Genomic DNA, 25805 nt, shown 5'->3' on the forward strand with positions numbered 1-25805 from the left:
TCACACTCTGCAAATTGTTTGATGCCTTTTACTGTACCTCTGTGAAACCTTCCTGCTGGATTGTATGGATGGAGGATTAGGTAAATCATAGAATCATAGCCAAAGATTGTACTATACATAAGTAGAGTCTCTTTCAGAGCATGCCTGATAATGCTATGTTTGAAAATCAATTATTTTTTTTTTTAATAATACTCTCTTTTCCATCCTTTTTCAGGGGCCTCTTGGCTTGGATGGCAAACCAGTAAGTAGCACTAAGTGCCAAATATAACATGTCTTTGTTCATGCTGCTCCACAATAAATAGGCAGTATCTCAACTATTACTCATTTATTGCTACGCATAGAACTGTTTAGGAGGGACAGTTGTACTTGGGAAGATTATTCCATCCAAGTTTGAATTCCGAGCCAGGGCTGGCCAGCAGAGCTGGAGGTGAACTTTTCTTTACCTGTCAGCTCATCTCAGCTGCTTTGTCCTGTCCTGCACCAGCTGGGCCAGCACAGACTGCAGATGGGCATCAGGCCAAATTTGGGGAATAAACTCCAGTAGCACATTCGAAGAGCAAAGTGATCTTGGTTGTGTGCTTCTGGCACTACAGAGTGATACCATAAAAATAATTGATCCCAAAGGCAGGTTCCATTTTCCTCCAAAGAACCTGAGCTGGGAACTGCTTGAGGGTGCCCAGTGTCCATGAAATACTTTTTGGAACAGACTGGATTCATTTATGAGCTGTTTTCTTGACTTCATTTTTGCTTGGAAGCCCTTTGGATATTCAGGTGCTTCATTCTTTTCTTACTTATTTTACAGAAACACAGACTTTTTTATTTTTATACTAATTGAACCCTAGCCAGCTCTGATTCCTTCCACTGAATGGTTCCTACAGAAGGTCACAGCTCTGTATTTTCTTTCCAAACCCCATTCTCTTCCACCACCTTCACTAGAGGGCCCCATATGAAATCTTTTTAAATTCTGGTCCTAAACCAAGTGGGATTTCAAAGTGGATAAAAGTAATTCAGTCTTTGCAATTGAAAAGCTACTCCAGACACTTATTTCAATCCAGTTAGGGAGTGTGTTGTTATAGCTGTACATTGCTGTGGTTGGTTTTTATCCTAATCCTGAGGATAAAAAATGTGAATAAAATCTAGAAATAAAGCATTAGGCAAGAAAAGAGGAAGGGTCAGCTCCCAGCCTGGTGCCCAGGACTTGGCTTTCAGTAGCAAAGCCTCATGCTGGGAGTGCAGTCAGACCCCAGAGCACAGCCCTGCACCCCCAGGCTGGGGTGCCACTGCCAGGCAGGAGTGAGACCCCGAGTGAGAGGCAGGGGAAATCTCTGACAAAGCAAATTTATCACGCATCCAGACTCAAAACAGACTGTTCATGATCTCTTCCATGACAGTAAGGGGCCAGCAGCCTTGCTTAGAGAAAAACTGTGGGAAGGAGGCTGCATGGGAATGCAGATGCTGCTGTCGCTGGCCTCTCTGCTGACCTTCCCCCACTGCATCCCACCAGGTCCCACTTGAGCACACACTGCACTGGTACCAGGATTTGGTTCTTTTCTGTGCTGGAAGGCAAATGCAGAGCAGACACATCAGAGTGTTGCTCTCGGGTTCTCTGGGGCTGCAGTGTCTCTGCCTGTCCTACAGGCAGCTGCTCAGAGGGAAGATGAATGATGCCTTCAGCAAATAGGCCAAAGAAAGCAGCCCGTCCTCCTTGTTTATTTCAAACAGATGTATAATTGTTGTAATGATATACTGAGCATGTGTTTTTTCTAGAAGTGATTTAGTACCTCAAGATATCTTTTGCATCTATTTAGAGTCATGTGTTGGTGAGCTGCTGTCACACTGCCTGCCCTGCTCTGGTCCTTCTCCATACTCTGTCCTGGCAGGAGCAGGCAGGACCTCGTGGGTGCTTTTTGGTAAAGTGTTGCTCATGTCAAGCACTGCACAACTTAAAATAGTGGCATGTATTCCTTAGAATAATAGAGAATGTGGCTCAGGTTTGTGAATTGATGAATGTGATTTCCTCGGTTTTAATGTCACATGCATTGGTGATTCTGCTGTTCCTTAACTTGGATTCTTCTTATGTGTTTCCAGGGACCTCCAGGACCAAAAGGGGAAAAGGTAAAAGGGTGCATTAACATGTGGATTTTGTGGGAGCAGTTCCTGATTATCCTCCTGCTGCTGTAATTCTTTCAAGTTCAGGTTGTCCCAGTAATCCAGCTGGGTTTTGTTGGGATGTGGAGCTGTGACAGTGGGTTCTCACATTGCTCTTGGAAAAGCTTCAGGAAGGGGAGGGCCGGAAGAATTTGCAGAAAAGTGGGGGGAACAAGTGTGGTCTTAAAGCTCACCCATGCTACAGGGTTCTGGTAAGCCACTGTGGGTGATGAGAGTGGCACAAAACTCTCTTCATTCTTCCAAGAGATCTGGGCTCCATCGCTCTGTTTTCATGACACCCGTGCAATCAGAGGAGCCAAAGAAGGTCATTACTGAAAGTGAAGTTAATTTTCACATGTGAAGGACATAAGCAGTTGCTAGGAGAGCCTTAGAGTTGGAAACAAACTGTTATTTCTGATTTATTATCTGTTTCATTGCCTGCCAGGGCAGAATCTTTCCCTATTGTGTTGTCTCAAAACCTTCTCCTCCCTCATTTTAAATATATTAAGCAATAGGACTCTTGCCACTTCCCTTGTGTGCTGTACTCGTGTCCAGCTGACCCTGTGCTCAGTCCTTCAGGGCTGAGATTTGAACTCTGACCCTTTGCTGTTTTTGCTGATTTGCAGGGGGAAGTAGGAGACATTGGCCCAAGGGTAAGTAGTGACACTGCACATTGATCTATTCCAAAATCTGGTTTAGTCACTGCACAAAACAAAGCTTTGTGCAGCCTTGCTGCAAAACATATGGCAACAGTTGTGGAAACATTTCATTTTGCCTCTGGAGCTGTTTGTGGTGGTGGTTTTCCTAACCTTGGCCATGAGGAAAAAAAAGAGTTGAAGATCTTTGGGTACCTCATGAAGGTTTTTGCTTCTACTGAGCTTTCTCATCCCTGATTTCCTCTTCCAGTGTCAGAGACAGACTCCATGTTTCTCTTGAAGTTTCCCCTGAGGCTGTGCTCCTTGTTTGTTGGCATTAGAGCACCAGTATGTGGGGGTAGGATCTGGTGTCCCAAGGAGAGGTCCAGCACAGAGTTGTGCAGGATGGAATGTTCCTCCTCTCTTGCTGAGCTCCCCATCTGGTAGTAGGATGACATCCAGGTGATAACCAGGCTGCCTTTGAAAATAAAGTGTTTAAAGTAACTGTATGATGAGGGAAAACTCCTTTAGCTATAGCATACAGAAATTATTGGAATTTCATGAAATTTCCTCTCATGGAGCTGCATGAAGTTAGGATTTACTGAAGGAAATCAGGACAGGTCTCCATGAGACACAAGGGGGATGTGGCCCATGTTGGGGATGAGATGGGAGGTTTCACCTCGAGGTGAAGAGGTATTTCTGAGGTATGGTTGTCTGTGGGTTATGGGCATCTGCTGGAAACCCCATTGTGTGGATGTCTTGGGATCCTGGTGTACCAGTCACTGTAGGAGACCCAATTTGGAGCTGGCACTCAAGAGTTGGCTGACCTGGGTTAGATGTCACTGCTGGAAACATAACCAGGACCTCAGTGGTTAATGTTGAGTGGAGATGCCTCAGAGACATTTTTCTTCTTTCCCCTGGAGGTTGTAAAATCACTTTATGAAGTTGGTGTCATATTCTGAAGCAGCTCCTCACTGTCTTGGATGTGTTTGGAAATGTCACCCTGGGGCTCAGAGAGCCCCTAAAATTTCTCAGATAGATTTACAGCCTGTGTGGTGAAGGAGGGGCTCAGTGTAAGGTCTCACTTTGTCTAAGTGCCCACCCACGTTCTCAGAACAGGCTTTAAGAGGTGATTCAGTAGCACAGGGACATGAGTTTTCACTTCTTGGCCAGGGCTGTGGGTGACTTTAGGGCTGGTGACTCAGGAATGCTGGAGGAGGTACTGCTCAGGCTCCAAAGGCTCTGTGCTGCCAGGTGATGTGGAACTCACCTCCTGCTGCAGGAGATGCTCTGGGACAGGTTCTGTCTGGACTTGCAGGGCAGATACCAGCTCTCAAGGTAACACTTGTCCTTTGTTTTCATCTACTAAGAAAAATTTGCTGGGTTTTGGGGGCATATTTTTGCATTTCCTGATCTGCATTTGTCTAGATTTTGCTTCAGTTTTTTATTTATTTATGACATTTTTCAGAACAGTGAGAAAAAGGCTCAAAAATAATTTGGGAGAAAGAGGGAGAGAAAAGCCTGGCAGAACCATGTACAAGTAGACTTAAAAACAGGTGCCCGACTTTGAAAATAGCTCCCTTTATGTCTCCAGACACTCAGGGTTGTGAACAGGAGGCAAAACTTCTTAATACCATCTGGTCTAGATTACTTTTTATTTCTGAATTTAATCTATCTTATTCCTCAAGTTTCAGTGGTTGCTTTGTTCAGCTGACTTTGAAAGATGTGTCAATGCAGTTCACTGCATAAATGGGAAGATAAATAACTAGGACTATATCCAGTGCCCTCTTCCTTGTAAATGGTCATGTCCAGGGGTGGTGGAATGAGGTTAGAGTGTGTCAGTGAACACTGAAACACTACCATTAGGAATGATGGATTAAAAGAGAATAATCCTTGGGGTGGCATTGGAGGGACCGTCTGTGGTGGGAGTGAGGTGATGGCAATTAGGGATTAGCTACCAAATATGTTCATGTCTGCATTGCTTCTCTTCCTGTAATAAACACCTGCCACCAGTGTGGACAAACACAGAGATTATTACACGTGGGAGTGTGCCTGGTGGCAGACGCTGGAGGGTGATTTTGGAAAGCTGAGGAAGGAGATCACCTTAGGTTGCCTTCATCACTGAATGCTCCTTGTTGTAAGCAGCATGAGGGAGGATGCTGTGCAGCCTCACCTGCTCAGGATGGGGAATAAATGTGCCCAAATGTACTGATAGAATGCATGGAAGTGTATTTATAGGGAGAAATCAAAGGCAGGTCCCCTCTGCTCTTGGGAAGATAGAGGGAGTTGAAGCAGGGTGCTGCTAAAGTTGGGACAGATGTGCCATGATATTTGTGCCTGTGCTTCTCTCTCACAGTCAAATACATTGCTGCACCCCTGGAAAGGACTGGTTTTATAAGCCTGACTTGCTCCCTGAGCTGGCACTGGGCCAACTGCTCTGGATTTATGAACTTAGCTGGGTGATCTTGTTCGTACTGACAGATGAGATGTTTAGACAAATGATGGGGTTGAGGAATCTCTGCACATCTGGGCCGGTGGATGCAGAGTGCCTGTGGCAGCAGCAGCACCAGCTTTGCTCTCCAGAGGGAGAAAATGAGCTTCAGCTGGTGAGAGAAATGCTCTGTCTGCAGTGGCCCACGTGGCACACGCCTGCCCACGGCCAGTGCTGGTGGAGATGGCTCCAGCATCTCCTGGATCCGGAGCTGCTGGGGGCCAAACACTGGCATGGCTGAACCAGTTCTGCAGCTCAGTGCAGACACCAAAGGAGCTTTTCCTCCCATGTTTTCTGCAAAATTGTAACTGCTTGCCAAGCTCACACTGCAGATAAAAACTCAGCACAGGAAGCATCCTGCAGAGCTCTCTGTGGCAGTCAACAGACACCTATGGATACCTTTATTTTATTATTTGCTAACTTTGAAGTGTTATGTTGAAAAGGCTACATCAAGGACTCTAAAGCTGGAAATTAGCAGTGTTCAAGGTTTCTGTGCTCCAATATTCCAGTGCTACACGGGGTCAGACCCAACAGCCTGTTAGCCCTGTGCCTTGAAACCAGATGCTTTGGGCATTGTGGAGCAGGAATATGTTACTCCATCACACTTAACCCCTCTCCTAGAGCCTGGCTCTCTACAGCCTGGATGTTTCTTGAACCAGGGATGGTGTCTCTCTATTTAATATCCCTCAGGGCTGTTCACCTCTCATGGGCCCATCTGTAACAGGGGATGTTTAAAATTAAGTGTGCGATGGCTGGATTTGGTGGGATATGGTGTGTTTGGCCTTGGAGCAAATGCAAATTGTTCTTTTCTATTAAAACAGATAGGGCTGGGCTTGGAACGTGCTCATTTGGATGATGTTCACCAGTCTGAGAGACAAGAAAAAAGATTCAGTTCCTGTTTTGCTCTGTGGGCTTTTATGAAAATCCCACTTGATGCTCTTGTGTACTTTATGCACATAATGAGCCACAGAACTGTGTCCCTTCTGTCTACCACAAAGCCCTTTGTTCTCAGTCGAGTCTTTTTGGTGGTTTCTGTAGTATTTGGAGGACCTGGCCACGTGTAATTAATGTGTTGTCATTAATTTCAATTTCTCAGTATTTCAGTGCTCTTCTTCCCAAAAGTAACTGTGTTTAAGTGAGTTTTGAGCTTAAAGCCCCTCTCCACATCTTGAAAAAAATTCTTAGTAGGGGCTTCTTTTCTGGGGTTGATTATTTTTTTCTATCTGACTACTTTTCTCCTGCCTTCTTGACATGATGGTGTTTAAAACATCTGCACTGGGAGGCTGAGCAGGAGGTGGCCTTGCCAGTGCACTATTCTTCCCAAAACTGGGGTTTGGGGTTATCTGTTATTGGTGTGCAAGGTTTAAAAGCTCTTTGGCAATTTTGAAAAGAGGTTTGTTGCCCAGAACCCTCTAAAAATCCTCATGGAGGCTTTGCTGTGTGCTCCCACAGGGCTTCTTGTGGCTTCACTCCACCCTCTTGATTCTCCTATGGATTTACAGGGATGGGTGGATGGGGGAAAAAGGGAGATGCACGTGGTGTCCTGAGAAAGGAAATGTCTTTCTGCTTCTCCCTAGATAGATGAGTGGAAAGGCTAAAACACAATAGCAATGACTACTGACACAGTCTAAATACATTGTTTTTGCATCATATAAATCTGGGAGATTTATCTGCAATTTGCAGGCTGGGAATACATCAATATTCATTTGACCCTCTGAAAACAAATACAATATTAGGTCTCAGGGAAATGCTGGGATATATCATCCCCTATGGGGTTTACTGGAATAATACTCTTTATTCTGCAGTAGGGGAATCCTTGTCCCAGCTGCTTTGAATGTCCTATTGTGCAGTAAACTAGTAAAAAAATACTTGTTTCCCTCAGTCTGTGTCCTGTTACAAAGATCCAGTGTACCCAGAACATTAAATCCCAGTGTTGGCTACCTAGGCTATTACTTTCAAATGTATCAACTAGTTATTAAAAAAAAAAAAATATTGTATATTGCTGCAGCCTTTAAAACTCACTCTTCTGCTGTGTTTTCCTCTTAAACTGCTGCTCTTTCTTCTTCTGCTTCCCACTTTCTCTGGATGTAGATGGTTTTTCCCCACCTCAATCATGGATTTCTGGCTAATGATCAGCTTGTCTTTAGCCGGCGAGTGCTCAAGGTGAACACCAAATCTGCTGCCATTGGTTTGCTGTGGTCATTTGAGCTGCATTTGCTTTTTTTCTGGCTGACAGTGCACTGCTGCTATTTTAAATTGCCACAACCATGGCTGTGTTTAGAGATGCTTGTTGGGAGCACATTTGACTGAAGTCCCATTGGAATTTAGGGAGCAGGCATTGTCAAAGTAGAGGAACATAAAACTGATGGGTTTTAGCATTTGGTTCGTTGTGAGATTTGGGAATCAAGCAGCAAAGTCCTATAAATTTGATATAAACACTGTTGGTATTGTAAAATAAAAATGCATTAAAAGTAATCTAAATCCTTGAACTCTAAATGGAACATTGTAATTAGGAAAAATTCAGTGGGAGAGTCAACATAATTGGTTGCAGTGTTCAGCATTTGCAATTGGGTTTTTTAAAAAAGGATGTGAGTGATTTAGGAGCCCAGATCTTGTTGAAAGGCCATGGGACTTGAGCTGCTAAGTCACTTAAGGACTTCTGAAAAATCCCACACTTGTCCCTGATTTGAGGGTGGACCACATATTAAACACAGCCCTCTGACTGCCTCGCTGCTGTCTCTCCCAGATGTTGCTAAAAGATTTACGAGGCCGCCTTTCCATGAGGTTTTCCCATTGTGCAGCCTCATGGATGGGCTGGGCCACGGCCCCAGGGCTGAGCTGTGCTGGCTGGTGGGGGACCAGGAGCTGATTCCCAGGCTGGAGCCCCACGGGATGCTCCCCTTGGGAATGGCACCCACCAAACCCGCACAGCCACAGGGACACAGCGCGTTCTCTGCACCCAAAACCCGCAGGTGTGAGCGGCTCGGGATGTTCACGTGTGACCTTGGCTGGCTGTAAAGGATGAGATCAAGCACTGCCACTTTTCTGTGTGGTTTTGTGGTGTGGTGCACTGAGCCATGGCAGTGTGTGCATGCTTCCTGCCAGCATGTTGTGAGCCTGGGTTGCTCTGGGTGCTGTTGGGTCGGTAGATTCCATGCAGATAGTCACTGGGTAAGGGCTTAAGTAGATTAAATCTCATTGGAAGGCATTAAGTACAATCCTGGTTGAGGAACCAGACCCAAATGGCATAAAAGTGAGTTCACTTTCAGCTTTCCCAACTGGAAGCTGCAGTTAAATTCCTCTGGGATAGCAGAGGGCATGGTACTGGCCCAGGGACGCAGTGCATGTGTTGTGGACGCCCTGAGACCACCCCTTGCCAACACTGCTTCATCTCACCATGTCTGTGTGAACTTCTTCCAGGGTGATCAAGGTCGAGATGGAGCCACGGGCCCCCCTGGTCCACCAGGACCCCCAGGTGCCCGGGGGCCTCCTGGGGACACGGGAAAGGATGGCCCACGAGGACCTCCAGGCCCCCCTGTAAGGACGGGAGATGCGCAGCAAGCACATATCAGGCAGTTCCCACCCCACAAGGGACAGGAGGGTGAAGGGTGTCCCCTTCCCCAGTGCTGCCACCACAACCACTGAGTGCCCAGCCTGAGCCACAGCTGGGCTCCAAAGGTGGCTCATAGAGCCAAGCCCTGGGGTGTGGGGCAAGGGAGCAGGAGGGGACCTTCCATCTCAAGTTTTGGAGCAAAGAGCTGGACCTGGGGCATGTATTTGCAGGTGCTGGTGCTGTCACAGAGCCAGGAGATCTCTTCCCCAATCCATACCCTTTGCAAATCTGAAATTGATACTTGTTGCAAATCTGAAGACCACTGGCAATACATTTAATAAAAAAATAGGCTAAAACATAACGCAGTGGAACATTCTAATTATTGCTGAGAATTATTTTGGAGAATGGGAGGTAATAGTTTCCATGTTGGTCTTTTGATTTTTTGCAGGGTTTCAAAGGCGAGCCAGGAGAGGATGGAGTGATGGTCAGTAATGCCCAGAAGCATCTGTGTGTGTGCCCCTCACCCCCATTGTACATCACCCTTCAGCTCACTGCAGCAAGTGGGTTTGTGTCATTGCTTATGGAGGACAAAAAAACCCATGGAATTACAGGTGCCCTAAAATGGATGTTTGTCCAGGAGACAAAATACTCTGGTTTTTGTGTCCTCTTGGCTCTTCTGGAGGGATGTGGTGCTCCTGTATCCTTGCACCTGCCCCTCTGAAGCCACCTGGCATTGTAACTCCAAATTGCTGAGGTTTATGTTGGATAAAAAAAGTGCTTATTATACATAAAATAACTGAACCATGAAAGGATATTATTTTCTGGGAGCACAGAGAACAAATACAGCTCTATTTGTATGGGAAGATGAGAAGTTGACATCTCTCTCATTTTTTTTTCTTGGAATTAAAATACTCTTAGAAATGCTTTTATCCCATTTTTCTCTGTTGTCAAACAAGTAAATTAATCACTCTTATATTCAACAGGGTGCCAGAGGACCTCCAGGATCAAAGGTGGGTAATAATCTGCCTAACTTTAACGTCAATTCTTGAAATAATGCTGCATAAGAGGGGTGGGGATGAAAATAAGCATTTTGCAGTGGACTTGAACTCATCAGTATATATCAGATACAAAATTCCCAGGCATTGACAGGGGGTGTAAATGTCTGAGTGTGTCACTTCCTCAATATCACATCCACTGCCCATGCTCAAACCTGGAAATGGGGATGGAGGGAGCCACAGGGGGCTGGAATCTGCTGTGCTGTGGGAACATGCTTTCTTGCATTTGGGGAGGATAAATATGATCAGCAGAAGCCAAGTATTTTAATTTTACAATTAATTTTCATTATCCATGTAATTTTTTTTCTGTTACTTATTTTTTTCTGTAATTATTTTCTGTTATGGCCCTAAATTTCTTTCTCTTCTGTTGATGTTGCTGAAGGGTGAACCTGGTGTCCAAGGGAAAAAGGTAAAATGGTGATTTTTTTTTTTTTTTAAATTATTAGTTTTTGTTCTTTTTTCTTTGCTTTGCTCTCTGCTTGGCTAGGGAAACAACTGCAGGAGATTGATTTAGAAGCCATGTCCTTCCCTGAGTTCCCTCGGTTTCCCTCCCACACGATCCTGGAGCTGGGCATGGCTGTGCCTGCAGCCTGGCTTTCATTTCCACAAGCAAGCCAGAAGCTGCAGCCACATCTGCCCAATAGACAAAGAATGAAACAGCAAATGCCAAGCGAAGCAGTAGGTCTTGGGCCCTTTCTCTCCAGTAATTCAATGAACCAAGAGGTGCCTGGAGGATGTTCTCTGCCCAGAGGCCCTGGGATGGGTTTGGAATTCCTGGGATGGCCATCACCATGCAGCACTGCAGTCCTATGGGAAATGTCCACTTGAGGGCCAGGAATGCTGCTTGGGTGTGGCACTGATGATTGTGAGTGATTCACATGTCCAGGCTCTCAGTTCTCTCCCAGTGGTGCCATCAAGAAGTGGATAAATCACTGCCTTTAGGTGCAATCAAAGCACTGACAGGGCCCACCCTTTCCTGCTTACTGATTTGGCCCAAAACAGGGGTGGCCATGGGTGTTCTGCAGGCCAGAATTTGGCTTAAATATTTCATAACTGGCTGGTAAAACTAATCTCTTCAGTACCCATGAAGTGGTGTTACTCCAGGAGAACAACAAAGCACAAGCAAAACCAGAAAACCTCCTGTCAGAGGGTGTTGGTGACTTGTGATGAAATCCATGAGGATGGGTGGCAGCTTACAGGAGGTCTTTGGGACACAAAAGGCCTTAGGGAATTTATTATTTAGTTTCTGTTCAAGGTGGGAGAAGACCTTTGCCAGGGTCTGCTGTAAGCAAATTCTGGAAGATGCCTGTCCACCTTCCCAGGAGCAGGGGAGGCAGAGGCAGGGCTGGGTGGGAAGAGGGGACCATGCTGGAGCGTCCTGTGCTCCTTGCTGCAACTCTCCCCTGGTTGCCTTCAAACCTGAGTGGGTTTCAGGTCTGTGTGACACTCAGGTCAAATGATGTGTTGGAACCTACTTAGTATGTACAAGGTCTGTGTATTTCACTTTTTATATTTTATTCCATCAGGGTGATGATGGGATCCCTGGGGAACCAGGACTTGTGGGCCCTAAGGTATGTCCTGCTCTGTGTCCATCTAATGCATGTGTTGGGCACATCTGCTGCTGTCTGGTTTTTGGCACCCTATCACAGGTAGGGCAGGATGAGAAACATTTCTCCTCTAGTGTGGAAAAAGATCAAGAAACTGTGAGGGTGGAGAGGCCCTGGCACAGGGTGCCCAGAGGAGCTGTGGCTGCCCCATCCCTGGAAGTGTCCAAGGTCAGGCTGGACAGGGCTTGAAGCAACCTGAGGTAGTGGAAGGTGTCCCTGCCCATGGCAGGGGTTGGTACTGGGTGATCTTCAAGACCCCTTCCAACACAAAACATTGTGAATTTATTATTCTATGCTGTGGTTTTGAGACCAGCTTCATGGCTGAACACACCACCCGCAGCCAAACTGCTGAATCTGAAAGCTTCATTTTTATCTCAAAACCTCCCCGCTTGCACCTGGGCAAGGTGATGTGTTTTACAGCTGAAAGCAGAGCTCTGCTTCCTTGTGTATGTAGAACAAAGCTAAATCAAGAAAATGATAACCTGAAGAAATCTTTTCTCCATCCTCCCTGTATAGTATTTGTTTAAATGGGTTTGTTTTCAGGGAGAAAAAGGAAGCGTGGGTCCCAAGGGAGAGAACGGCACAGATGGCTTCCCAGGACTAAAGGTGAGAAAAGCTGGAACTGTGGGCACAGCATTGCTGATGCAGAGGCTTCCAGCTGAGGAGGTGTTTTGGGCCTTTGCCTTCTAAAACCTCATGAAGTGCCAAAACTGACACAAAAGGAGTGATATGAAGAGTGTTTTAACTTTTCCTGGTGATTTGATGAAAGCTGGGTTCAAGCAGAGATCAGTATAAGAGTTCATAAGTCATCTACTTGCACATATTCCACTAAATTGCCTTTTTTCCTCAAAAAAGGTAGAATTCTGGTCACATTTTGATCCCATGTTATTGATGGCTGTGGAATTGCTTCAGAGCCCCAAGCACTTGTGAGCTGTTCTGTCCTCCTGACCTCCAAAAGAGATACAATTAGTCTGGGTTTGTTAAGTGGTGGTGAGGAGACCTGGACAGCATCCGTGGGCTGTTATTTACCCCCTCAGCTGCTTTGTATTCAGCAGGATCTGGATGCACTGATATTTTCTCTACCAAAGAGTTGTGATTCCTTAGTGGGGAAGAAAGTGTGTGTGAGGAAGAAAGTGGGCTCTGGTGAAATTTAGTAAACTTTTTCTAGAACTATAGGAACAGTGCTGATTGAATTTAGGTTTTTTCTATATATTTTTACCATTTTTTACTTTTTGGAGATCTTTAATTTGGTCAGCAAAGGGTTTAATACAGGTGTGGCAAATGGGACATCTTCTGAATCCTGAACAGAGTTTCAGGTCATTGCTGTAGGAGTACTCTGACTTTTTAAAACTCTCCAATTAAAAAAAAATTAAATAAATAAAAAAGGAGGGGAGGGGGGAAAATAAAAAAGACAAAGAAAAAAAGAACAATTTGGCACAGACCTTTTCCTTAAACTCACCCTTGAAAATGGTTTAAACATCTTGGCTGAAACTTTCCACATGCAAAACTCAGCCTGAAGCAAAGGGAGCCATGTGGAACCAGCACAAAGAGGTGGAGCTCAGCACACTTGGAGCAGGGAGAGGAGCTGGAGAGCAGCACAGCCCATACAGGGAGCTCAGCCCTGAGCTGGCCACTCCACTCCCCCTGCAATGCAACCTCCTCTTACTCCCCTTGTTGTTACACCAACATTGTTTTTTTGCAAAGTATATTCACCCTCAAGTCAAATTTATTTTCTGCTAGGAGAAGTAGTCCCTTGTTGGTGTCATAATTTTTCTGAATCTAAAGCATATCTTTATGGGTGGGTACAGTACTTTTAGGATAAATATTTTATATTTTTCTTGGTCTCCTTGAAATAAATGTGATTTTTTATTTTCAGGGTGAACCTGGTGAGAAGGGAGGAATTGGCTCCATTGGACCCCGGGTATGGATGCTCAGGATTTCAGTTTAGAGCTGTGTATTTGTCTCAACCTTGAGATTGTCTCAACCTTCCCACCACCTCTTGCTGCTTAATATGTGTATGAATTGCTTCAGGATCAGTTCAGTGTCAGAAAATAGAGATGGTGCATATTTAAACAAGTGATTTCACAGGTACTGAATGCTGACATGGGAAATCAGTCGAGTCCGGTTTTCTTATCCTCGTGACCATCCTCTGACCCTTTTCTCTGCAAGAGGGAAGACAGGAATAGGGGTAATCCAGTGAGGATTTTTATGCACTCCTCTGTTACACAAATTGATGGCCTTTTGGGGTTTGGCAGTTCCAGCTGCCAGACTAAGCACTGGTTAAATCCATGGTGTTTGTAAGGTGATAACCCCCAAACGCTGCGTGTCAGGTCTTTGCTTTCATACCAGCCACCTCTCAGAGCTGTAACATTAAACAGAATTCATCCCTGCCTGCAGGGTCCCCCTGGGCTGAAAGGGGAGCAGGGAGACACCGTCGTGATCGACTACGACGGCCGAGTCCAGGATGCTCTCAAGGTAAGCCCTGCGCCAAGCTGGGTCCTGCTCTTCGTGGGAAAGGACAGAAATCTGCCAAGCTCTGCCACAGTGACATTGTGGCAATGTGTCCACCCTTGTCCTGTGTCTCCTCCTGAGATTTCTGTCTTGGCACAGAGCTGTTTGGGAGGGAAGAAAGAGCTGATTGAATCTGGGGGCTGAGGATATTTAGGGTGTAGCAACAAAAGTGTTGGTGGAGCTCGATGGCAGCAGTTGGGATGTGGGAGGAGGGGGAGCGACACCCGAGCCTTAACCTGCCCCACTGAACAGTGCCCTGACCTTTTCATTAGGATGAAATTGCCTGAATAGAATAAATACTTGATTACAGACATATTTGAGAACCATCCTAATTGTTTTATAACAGGCTGCAGGGATACACAAAGTGCTGGTAATTTCTGTTTGCCAGGTGTCTGCATGGCACGCAGCTTTGGAAGGGGAGTTTGTGGAGTGCAGTGGTTGGAGAGGCTCCATCAAATGTCTGGAGGCTTCATGTGCTGGACCCAGACCCTGTCTCATGTTCTGCATGCAGAGACTGCTGAGGGGCACATCGCTGAGCCTCACTAACTTCGCTGTTTTCCTGCTTATTGGCTGTTTGCAGTGTTTGTGCACTGGCCTGTCTGATGGACAAGGCTCTGGAAAGGCTTCCAGTGTGACTAAGTGTAACAGCATTTGAGTGTGCAGCCATGGAGAATATGCTCCATGGATATAATACTGGTTTGGCTTTCATCTGAGCGAGACTACAAATTTTGCTGCTTGAAATAATTTGCAAGTTGGAAAATATTTGTTCATCTCAAGGTGGTTTGTGGTCTTTGCGTCCAGCATTGCCCAGGAAAAATAACTTCTTTAAGTGTGCAAGGTTTTCCTGCTGTTTGTGTTCACACAAACTCCATTTTCCCCCTCTTTAATTGCACCTCCCTGGCTGGCTGACACTGTTTATAGCATGATGCTGCTTCCAGGGTTGGCTGCCTGGAGCAGGCAGGATGCAAAAAGAGACTATCAGATTTTGGGTCCCACCTCCAGCTAAAGGCATTTTGCCTCTTAACCCATGTCTTTGCAGCTGTATGCCTGCCTTGCTCCCGTTGTGTTCTGTTTTGCATGAAGAACCCCGTGGCAGAGGAGCCCTGGGCACTCTGTGTCAATTGAGCTCCCCTTGGTGTCCAGGCAGTTCTGCTCACCTGAGTGTCTCTGGCAGATCCTGGCTGGGAGCTGCTGATCCCCACAGCACAAGGACAGTGTTGTGTTCATATTAGTCATGATAAGCCTGTTTTGTTTGCTGTGTTTCAGGGTCCACCAGGTCCCCCAGGGCCACCGGGCCCCCAAGGCACTCCAGGTCCCAAGGTGAGCCTGACCTCTGCCAAGCAACATGGTTGTTAGTAGCTCTCCATGAAGAGTCTCCCAAGCCAAAATAAGGCAGTTGTAGCAGCCTGCAGAGGAGTTTGAGGTTATGTGTACTATTTAGCCCATTCTCTGGAGAAAAAAAAGGTGGTTTTTACACAAAAGCCAGGATTTTGTTGACCTGTCCCTGGCCTTCAGCCTCTACCAGGGGATGCTGTCCCCCAAACCAGCCCAGTCCCAGTCCCACACCTGACAGGTGACATCCCAGCCCCTCTAGTGGGAGAAGCAGTTGTGAGAGGGGCTGGCAGCCCCATGGCTGTGCTGAGCCACCTCCCTCTGTGCTGTTCACTGTCCCAGCACTGTGTCCCAGGAGCTGCTGTCCACCTGCTTCACAAGCAGTAGTCTGTAACCTGCAGCCAGCTGTAGCCAGCTTAAAAAGAAGAATGTAATTTGTAGAAAAGTATCTCTTGAAAAAATGGGATAGGACAGGATTTTGGTGCCTTTGAGGTCTCTGAGTCAATATTCAGATCAGCTGGTGATGCTGGTGCCTCACTGACACCTCCTTGGTCCTGAGCCTGACAGTGGCAAATCCATAACAACAACAGTTGTGTGTGAATAACTCATTTCCTTGCACAATGCTTTCCCAAGATGAATTCTTAATTTAATTTACCATGGGTTCCCCTTTCCTTGTGTCCCTTCAGGGAGAGCTGGGCTTGCCAGGTCCACCTGGAATGGATGGTGAAAAGGTGAGTGAGGCACGGCTGGATTGAGCGAGACCTTGCCAGGAGCCAAATGAAAAGGAAGTTTCCTGTGTGTCTGTGAAAAGCAAATCCAGCCTGCCAGGAGTGAGCTGTGCTGTGCAGTATCAGCTGTGTCTCCCTGAATTGATGGCCCTTTGCCTGCAGCCCCTGCTCTGCTCTGAGCGTGCCGATGCTGCTCGTGGCCACGTCTGCCGAGCTAAAGGGGCTCCTTTCATGAGCAGTTCATCAGATGCTGTCTCAAATCTTTTTGTAAACCTTCCCAACCCTAAATGGCTGCAATCCCTCCTGCAGCCCAGCCAAATTCTGTTGCACCCTCAGAACTGGCATCTGTGAGGTTGAATGTTAAAACATTTTCTCGTGAGCATGCGGAGGGAAACAGCAGAAAGGCAAAAGTGGCTGTTGGGGGGTTATTTTAAGAGTTTTCTCCTATACCTGTTGTTTTCTCTCAACTTGCAGGGTCCAAAAGGAGCAAAGGGTGACCAGGGCAGCATGGGGATCATGGGGCAGAAAGGAGAGACAGGAGAAATGGGCTCAGCAGGTCCCCCGGTACGTCCCTTTGTCTGTCCCTGTCCCTCTGCTCTTGGTTCTTTAATGCTCTGATTTCTGCAAATGCTCAGAATGGGGCTGGCTTGGCTGATTTAAGCAATGACCTCTCCACACCACCTTACTGTGGAGCTGGTGGATGTGGAAGCTTTGAATTTCCATTTCTAACCAGCTTATTCAGAATGTATCAAGGAGGAGAAAATACTTGTTCAAAGTCTCCTGGAGATGACCATGAGCTTTGCTTGAGCCAAGGCTTGTTTTTACAGGGAGACAAACTTATTCTTCTCTCATTTTTCCTCTCCTGGAAGATGCACCTTGTGAGTGACACATTTTTATCTTTCAGGGAGCAGAAGGGCCAAAAGGAGACAAAGGAGAAAAAGGAGACACTGGGTCACCGTGTCTGCAGAATAATCACGTAAGATCTTGGCAACATAAAGTCTCTTTCATGACACAGGATCAGGCAAAGCTGGGGTGCAGGATAGACCCACCAGTCCCATATCTATCAGCAAAACCCAACTGCTTTCTACAAGTGTCTAAATGGGGTTTATTCATTAGGGAAGACCAGTTCAGACACTCAGCACTACAAAGTTACTTTAGATTTTGTATTGGTGGTTGAGATATTGGATGCTGCTGTTGTAATTAATTGTGTTAATTTTAATAATTAATTTAAATAATGATTTTGAGCCTTGTGAGGTTTCCACTCCTGAACCATCTTCTCTCTTGCCCAGCCTTGTTAACCTGCTGTTTAATTCCCTTCTGCAGATCATACCTGAGCCTGGACCCCCCGGATTACCTGGCCCTATGGTAGGACTCTGGAAGCGATTCCTGCAGATTTGTTATTGAATATGATAGATAAGGACAAGGGTGGTTTGTTCTGTTTAGTCATTGTAGGCTGTTTTGAATCTGGGAAAAAAAATCAGGGAAGTGCTACAGTCTGATTTCTTTGGAGAAATTAAAGCACCTGATTTAAGAGAGTACATCAGAGCTTATGGCTCATTTTGCAAAAATGCAAGTTGTTCATTGGGAGAAAAGATAAAATCTTGTGGGATGGAAAATCTGTTCAGAACCATGACAATGTCTGTATTTCCCTAAATTCACCCAAGTCATTTAGTGTTCTGCCATCAGCTGCACTGGGAGAGGATGCAGGTGGTGATGAACACACAGCATTTTTGATGGAGATATCAAAGGGGTTTGGTGCCTACAGTGCTCCAAAAGGAGCTGTCAAGGACATTGGGAAGGCTTGGGTGTCTTGCTGGGTCCAAGATTCACCTTTAGAGACCATGTTTCAAAAGCAGGTGGCACTCAGAGCCTGGGAGTTATCCCAGCCCTGCCCAGGTGTGGAGGGCTGTGGTGGCACAATGCCACCCCCAGAGCTTCCTCTCACTTTCTTCAGCAAAGCATTTGGGGGCTTGTGTGGCAGAGCTTTATTGTCCTGTGTTACACAGAGTGCTCCTTTTCAGTTCCCCTGCCCTCTGATTTGATATTGGAGAAAAAAATAAACTGCCACCTGTCTTGAAAAGAAGTATTTGACCATTGTCAGCCTGTAATTCGAGCAATAAATGGTTTGGGAAAGAAAGTTTGGGGTATGTTTTTAAATTTGGGGTTTTTTTCAAATGTACCACTCTCTTTCCCACAGGGTCCTCCAGGAATCCAGGGACCTAAAGTAAGTCAATAAATTAAATGTCACCCAGTTTCCCAGCTGCCAGTGCATTATTTACAGGCTCACAAAGGCCTGTCAGCTCTGGAGACTGAGTTTTTTGTCACTGTTGTCACAACATATCCCTTGGTTACACTGTTCAGGATTTGGCATTTTGGAAAACAAGCCACTTTTCCTTCCAAGCATTTACAATCCAAACCCCTCCTCCAGGACAAAGTTCTGAGGGCTGGTGAGAGTCAGGGTTTCCAAACCAAAAGGCTTATAACCTGTATTTTCAGCTATTTTCTTATATGATGTGGTCAAGAGCAAGACATCAACAGCAGTGTGGGTGTCAGCACCCCAGAGCAGGGGTGGGAGCTGCTGGGTGCAGGAGGGGCTGCCCTGGCCAGAGCTGCCAGGTCTCCTTTGCTCATTTATTTAATTTCTGCAGGGTTTGGATGGTGCAAAGGGAGAAAAAGGTGACAGTGGTGAGAAGGGGGACCAAGGTGACACCGGACCTGCTGTGAGTTGTCTTCCCAAATCTCATTTCTGTTGAAACCTGTCTCACAGGAAACAACCCTAATGCTTTGTTTCTTTTTAATTTAAGGGTTTCCCGGGTGCTCCAGGGCTCATTGGTTTACCTGGTACCAAAGGAGAAAAGGTAATCACGGGTGTGGGAGAGGAGAAATTGGGGTGCAATCCTAAAATAGGGGCTGTAAAATCCTACTGTGGGGAGTCCAGCCAGAACTGCAGAGCTGCAGCACTACCCTGGTGCATGCCAAAGGAGCAGCCTCCAATCCCAGGGGCTCCTGGATGAGCCCATGCTCTCATTACCATGTTAAACCAACTGGATCTAAGTTTGTCTGCAACACCAAAATCAATACAGCACATCTTAATTTTTATTTTTACATCCACAGGGAAAGCCAGGGGAGCCAGGATTGGATGTGAGTATGGAAACCATGAATTATTCATGGTAGAAACACAAGTAACACACCCGTAACTTGAGATTGTTGGGAAAATATGTAGCTAACACTGTAGAGATTGCTCCCCCTTAAACACAATGCCCATGGAATGATGGCTGTAAGAAAGGGCTGAATTTAGGCCCATTGCTGGGCTACTTCCACTGCACAATGGAACTGCTCACTTAAAGGTGCTGCCAGTGCTTCCCTTTCCAGCTGAGAATCTTTGTATTGCATTCAGTGACGTGAACATTTCTAGTAGCTGTAATGTTACTGGGGTGTGGTGAAGCACTCCAGCTTTTCCAAGAAATTGCTGACATACCAAGTCAGCAGGAAGAAAATGTCATTCTTCACTGTGGCAAGACAGGCTGATGGCTGGAGTTGGCTCATGTTGAACTGAGCCATTCACACACTAAACTTACAAAATCTTTTTTGTTTTTCCTTTTTTCCATCTAAAAATTGTGGTGACAGGGTTTCCCTGGTCTCAGAGGAGAGAAAGGAGAGAGAAGTGAAAGAGGCGAGAAGGTGAGTGGGGTAGGGCTGTCCTGATGCTCATGGCAGGACAGGCTGCTCTTTTTGGCAGGCAGTGCTGCTTGCCCTGGGAGCCACTGCTGAAAGGCCTTCTGTCAGCCCAAGGATTTGCACATTCCCAGTACAGGGCAGGACAGGCAGACAGACAATTTCTACCCACTTGGAAGGGTTTCTGCAAGCCTGCCCCCAGCCCAGCCACTCTGGGGAAATGGAGCAGCCTGACCTGACAGCTCCAGGTTGCAAAGAATCACCGGTCTTGGTTTATAGACCTTGAAAATGGATCCAAATCAAAGATTTTGTTACAGGGACCTTTAAACAAAGGGATACCCAGGTGGAGCCAGGAGCCCAACTGAGCACAGGGCAATAGCTGGAAGCTGCTGCTCCCACTTGTGTCAGATACCAACCTGGGTTCCAGCAGAAACTGCTCATTTAGTCAATCTGTTATAAAATTATCTATTAGAATATTTCCACCCAGCTTTAACTGAAGATTTTCACAGAGATTTCACTACTCAGCTGGGGTCATGTTAGTGCAAGTGTCCTTACTCTGGGTGGGGACTGGGACTCTGGAAGTGCTGTGAGACATGAAGTACTTCTCCTTGCTCCTGATATCTTCCTGTTGTGCTGACAGGGTGAACGAGGAATACCGGGGAGAAAAGGGGCCAAAGGACAGAAGGGGGAGCCAGGCCCTCCTGGACTGGATCAGCCTTGTCCCGTGGTACGTCTTGCATTTCATTTCACTCATCCTAAGCACGGGCTGCCGGGGCTGAAAGGGAGACACAGCTTTGCAGGCACAGCTTTGCAGCCAGGGAAAAGCAGGGAGGATTTGGGAGTTCTGTCTTTTGCAGTAAATCAGAGCAGATGGTTATTGTTTTCTCACTTTTTGTAATGGTTTATCTGCACTGCTGGAAGTTCACTGCTTACTGTAAGGGCTCCTCACTGGCCAGATGGGAGCAAGCCACAGCAGTAAAAATAAAGCATCTTTGTGTAAAGACCTTCTTATTGTAGTCAGGAACAATGGACCTCAGTAGAGCTCTTCAGGAGATAGCGTGACGCTTGCTTCTGAGCATATTTGAAATCAGGGAGCAACTGAGTGCAGGGGATGGGAGGAAATACGAAAACAAGGCCAGCTCCATCCCTTCACCCCTGCAAACCAAGCGAGGGATGAGCAGGGGGAGCATGTTGGGGTTGATAGATCACAGTTCTGCCAAGCATAAGTGAGGTAGGAGCTGGAGCTCCCCAGGCTGCCAAGAAGTGCCCCTGGGAGAAGAGATCTCCCCTGGTTTCTGTCCCTTCCCAGACACACCCCGGGCCACCACCCTGCAGCACGTACCCACTGGGCTTTCCAGGAAACCTCCTGGGTGGAAGCTGCATCTCCCAAATCCACTTCCAGAACCTCTCATTTGTTAGATAGAGCCCACAAAAAGAAAATAGCCTAGAGTGGTTTATAAGCAGTTATTTGATGTGGTAGAATTTACCTTCTTTTCACTACTGTTTTTCATATAATGGCTAAAACTAGAGAGATCCATTCCCAGAAGTGCTTTGAAGCTGTGGGATGAGAAGTACCAAATACTGAACTGAAACTGCTTAAATGTAGCAGTTTAAAACTTAGTTCAGAGGCACCAAATTAAGAGTGCCAGCTGCTTGCTCCACAATTCTAAAACCCATTTGTTCTCTGAACCTGTGACTTTTCCTCGTTCTCTGAGCACAGCTAGGGCTGCCAAGGCTGTTGTGTAGATCCACTATACCAGCAGTAAGCTCCTTTAGTCAATATGCTTTATTTTGCCTGAAGATCAAATGTGAACTGCAATTAATTTTTTCCCCTCTTGACATGTTGGGTGATTTACCCTTTATCTCTTTAACTGCACTTTTACAAATGTGAATCTGTGGTTTGTGTACAGGAGATCTTTCCCAGATGACAGACTCTACATGTCATGTGAATTCCCTTCCATAAAACCACTTGCTGTGTCATCAGAAATGGAGCTGTGAAGCTCCAGACCCATCCTCCTCCCCCTGTGCTGAACCATGGGTGTCTATCTCTGTAACTCCATGTCCTTTATCATTCTCAACAAGCAGTTATTTTTCCAAACAGGGAGATCCTAGCATTGCAGGCAGCAAAAGGTACCCAGGTTTGCCAGGCCTGGATGGGGTGAGCCTGCCCTGCCCTTTGGTACAGTATCTGCTCTTTCTTGCATGGCTTGTGTGTGTTCCTGCTGTGGCTAAGCCCTGTCCTGAGGAGCAGACCCCTCCACAGAGAGGGAAGACACAAGGCAGCAGAGCTGGAACAAGATGTTTCACTTCAGCATTTGGGGAAGAATGCCAATGTGTTGTGCCTTCTTCCCAGCCAAAATTACTTTAGATAAAGAGTGTAAATCATAGGAGATCACACAGGGGATGCCAGTCCCTTGATGGTAACAGATGCTCAAAATTAGTTATCGTTTCTCTCAGTACCTATGGCCCAGTTTGGTTCACCTTGTGCCTGTGCTGCTGCAGCCCTGTGAGTCCCATTCCCAGCTGGGATTTGAAAAGCTTTCCTCAAAGAACAGCCAGTCCTGCAGAGCAGGGCCACTGGCTGTCTGTATCAGAAGGGTTTTGCTGTGTTAGCACAGAGCTCTGCCCAGAGCTTAGGCTGAGTCCAGTGGTTATGCAGGAAGGTTCATGGTCTGCTCCCCAAAAGGGCTCTGCACCACTAGCTAAGAGAGGTCATTGTTTTATTTTAATTTTTTTTAACCATAGAAAATGCTGCCTGTTAGATGATTTGCAGTTGTTCTCAGAGAAACAAATGGGCAGTAAGCTGTTACTCTTTCAAAAAGTTAAATTACTTTCAGATGTGTCCAAGAAACCAATTCCTAACAGCAGGCCTGCTCTAAGTTCATATTTACTTCCCAGAGATGTTCCATTTCCCAAGCATCTCCTATCTTAACTATACAGAAAACACAAGATCTATCTCTGTTGAAGGCATTGTAAAGTGCAGTAGGTGATTCCTCCAATTAACTACAACATGACCAGTCAGTAAAGCACTTGTGCATCTTCCTGGTTAGCTGCAGGTTGCTTGGAATGTTGACTTTGTTCTGCAGCCCAGGGTGCAGTGGAGGCTTTCAGTCCAGGAGCATCAGCATGAGCCCCACACACAGCCATGAGGAGTCATTTTGGAGTCACTGAAGTGAAACATGGTAGAAAGGTGTGGAGTTTTATGATGGCCAAAATAAGTATTCTGAGTGCACAAGGAGAAATAGCCCAGGACAGAAATCAACCCCCTGACCATCAGTATTGGGCTGCACTTTAACACAGGTCAGGACATTCTAGGTCAAACAACCACTCTGCACCTTGTCCCCCGTACCCATCACCCCCAGACAACTCTGGCAAATGTATGCATTTTACCTTTTTTTTTAATAGTTATGGAACAAAATATTGACTGTGTCTGCAGGAAAAAAAAAAGTGTTTTCTAACTAAGGTTAAAGGAAAGCATGACTTCTTACACTATGAGTAGCTGGAGAGGGTTACCTTACTTCACTGCATCTGTTTTATTGGGCATAGGCTATTTTACATATAAAATCAATACAGAATACAAAATATGTGATGACTAACATTTACAGTAAAAAATGTAAAATTGCATTTTGACCTGTATTTGCACTAGCAGTTCTCTCTGCTGCGTCCACAACTTCCCACCCCTCATGAGTCTGGAGGTGGCTCTGAGGGAAGGGTCAGTGCTTGTGTGCTCTCTGTGGCTCTACATGCAGAAATTAATGTAATTGGAGATCCAAGAGCCTCAAAAAAATCCAGCATCAGGAAAGGCAGCTGAAGTCAGCTATTTCTTCTGAAGTGTCTTGAGACAGCTGGTCATACATAGCTCGTTCCTCTTCTAGGGGCTCCTTCCTTTCCAGTGTTCTCCTCCTGGTCAGTGAGAGCTCTTCTGGCTTTCTGATTTTTGTATGTTTCTTGTATCTCCAGTGGAACATGACAAATATTTTCACACCCTTTGCATTGTCCACAACTCATCCTATTCTTAGTTCAGCAACTCAAGATTTCGTAAAGAAACTAAGTACTGCAGGATCAAAGTTAACACAATTAGGATACCATCTAGGAAAAAAATACCTATATCACCTCCCCCAAACAGAAAAGCACATTTTAACAAAAAATACATTCCCACATCATGCTTTCCATATATATGTCTGATTGCAAAAAACACTACCTTATAAAGCAGATTATGAAGTTAATGAACTGTGATTTCAAATCTTTGTACATGTTTTCTTTGTTTAAAGGAAAAAAAGTGTAATTTCCAATTTTTTTTTAATTTTTTTTTACCCTGAGGTGTATTTAATTTTGTGTTGTGCGTGACACATGGATGACATTGCCTGCATATTTCATTTTTGTGCATATACAGTAAATGGGTTTTGCATGGTAATTAACAGTGCTGCTAAGCCTTTCATTGTTGTGACAAATGAGCTTCAGGTTTTTGCATCTGACACTTAAGTCACTGTCAGGAAAACTGAATCTGTAAATTCAATTTTGCAGGGACCAGACGGACTGCCAGTAGCAGGATGTTGGCATAAGGTACAGTAACCTTAATAATATCCTTGAACAGTCCTGAGTAATTTTGCTCCCTGCATGGTGATTGCACTGCTGCACATGCTTTAAGCAACAGCTCACAGGCCTGGCAGACATGACATTATGCCTTGGGAGAGCAGGATTCCAGCAGCTTCAGGTCTCGTTCCCCCCAGCTCTACACTGGTGCTGGGAACACCAAAAACTTTCTAAGCATGACAAATCATTGTTAACACTGTCAGCAAAATGCTTTTTTACAGGCTTGCTCAGGCTTTTATTATAGCCAGGGAAGCTTAGGAACCACCCATGGAAAGGCTGCACCATTTGCTAGTGGGACTTACTCAGTCTATACCCTCCCAGCTGAGAAGTTACCAGCGGGTTGTTTCTTTGTTACAGAGTTCCAAACATTTCTTTTCTAACTCCTCTGCCACTGTAGTCATAACTCACAACCCTTGCAGTGCCTCAGTGCTCCATCAGCACCCTGGGTGCAGGTGGCCAGGTAACATGGAGCATCTCCTGCAGGCGGAGCAGCTGGCTGGAAGCGCTCCTGGCAGCCTGGGAGAATGAGGAGAGAGATGTGGCCTCCTGTAAAACGAGGATTTGATCCAGACTTGTAGGAGAACCCTCATTCTCCAACAAGAGTATAACACTGAAGCTGAGTGGAATTACTAACCCAGCTGTAAGTATGTGCTGTGTGCACACAGCTGGAGTTACCAGCATGTCACTAACTGGTTGCAAACCCTTAGTTAGAATGCGAGCACACCCTTAGTGTATTAAAGATTTTCATTCTGTGAGATTTGTTTGGCTGTACCATTAATATTAAAATTAATCTGAATGCCAATCCTTACAGTATTAACAATAAGGTTAGTGTGTAATGAATGGAGCATTTCTCTGATTAAAATGTTTGTTTGTGTGTTCTTTTTCAGTGATCTCTAAGCATGAAGCACAATATGTAAATAATGTGATATATTTTGATCGTTTAATTTTTGTATAAAAAAAGGAAAAAAAAAACATTTTTGACAGTAATATATTGACCTTTTTTTATACTGGATTCTGACATTTATGGACTTGGAAAATAATGTAAAGCTCCCAAACCCATACCATTGCATGGTAACACCAGGATTTGCTAAAGGTACCGATGACAGTAGCTGGGGACAAACAGCGCTCGCTGCTCATGCTGCAATGTGAACTAACAGTACTGAGCCAGCCTTGTGTGCCTTACTGCATGAAGGAGGGCAAAATCCCTGTCCTAATCTGGCTCTCAACTTCGTATTTGCATTGCACATGCACATTAAAAGGGTGAAAAAACCTGGCTGAAAACAAATAAAAGAAGGATGCAGCCCTAAAAATGAAAGAAGCTGCTGCCTACTGTCTGGTCAAACAGAAGGATTTGCAACCTGCAGAGGAAACAAAGCCAAGCTCCATCCATCGCTACCTGCTGTGTGTGTGATGGAAACAGCAACTCTGGGGCTAAACAGAACAAACTTCACTGACTGTGGTTATTTCCTCTACAATC

General features: G+C 45.7%; 1 protein-coding gene across 1 annotated transcript; it reads left to right on the plus strand.

Annotated features, from left to right (window-relative positions):
• The first annotated feature begins 220 nt into the window (after positions 1 to 220).
• LOC107210643 (collagen alpha-1(XXIII) chain) lies at positions 221 to 25290 on the plus strand. The gene is made up of 27 exons (XM_033517721.1): positions 221 to 241; positions 2089 to 2115; positions 2775 to 2801; positions 7366 to 7437; positions 8695 to 8811; positions 9276 to 9311; positions 9811 to 9837; positions 10265 to 10291; positions 11409 to 11453; positions 12033 to 12095; positions 13366 to 13410; positions 13887 to 13964; positions 14347 to 14370; positions 15267 to 15320; positions 16019 to 16063; positions 16535 to 16624; positions 16965 to 17036; positions 17384 to 17425; positions 18258 to 18284; positions 18709 to 18780; positions 18865 to 18918; positions 19175 to 19201; positions 19688 to 19741; positions 20376 to 20462; positions 21837 to 21914; positions 24260 to 24298; positions 25216 to 25290. Exons 4-27 carry the CDS (start codon positions 7366 to 7368, stop codon positions 25216 to 25218), a joined length of 1278 nt encoding a protein of 425 aa, XP_033373612.1. The 5' UTR covers positions 221 to 241; positions 2089 to 2115; positions 2775 to 2801; the 3' UTR covers positions 25219 to 25290.
• The last annotated feature ends 515 nt before the right edge of the window (positions 25291 to 25805 follow it).

This window comes from Parus major, chromosome 13 (assembly GCF_001522545.3).
Source record: "Parus major isolate Abel chromosome 13, Parus_major1.1, whole genome shotgun sequence".
Classification (NCBI taxonomy): domain Eukaryota; kingdom Metazoa; phylum Chordata; class Aves; order Passeriformes; family Paridae; genus Parus; species Parus major.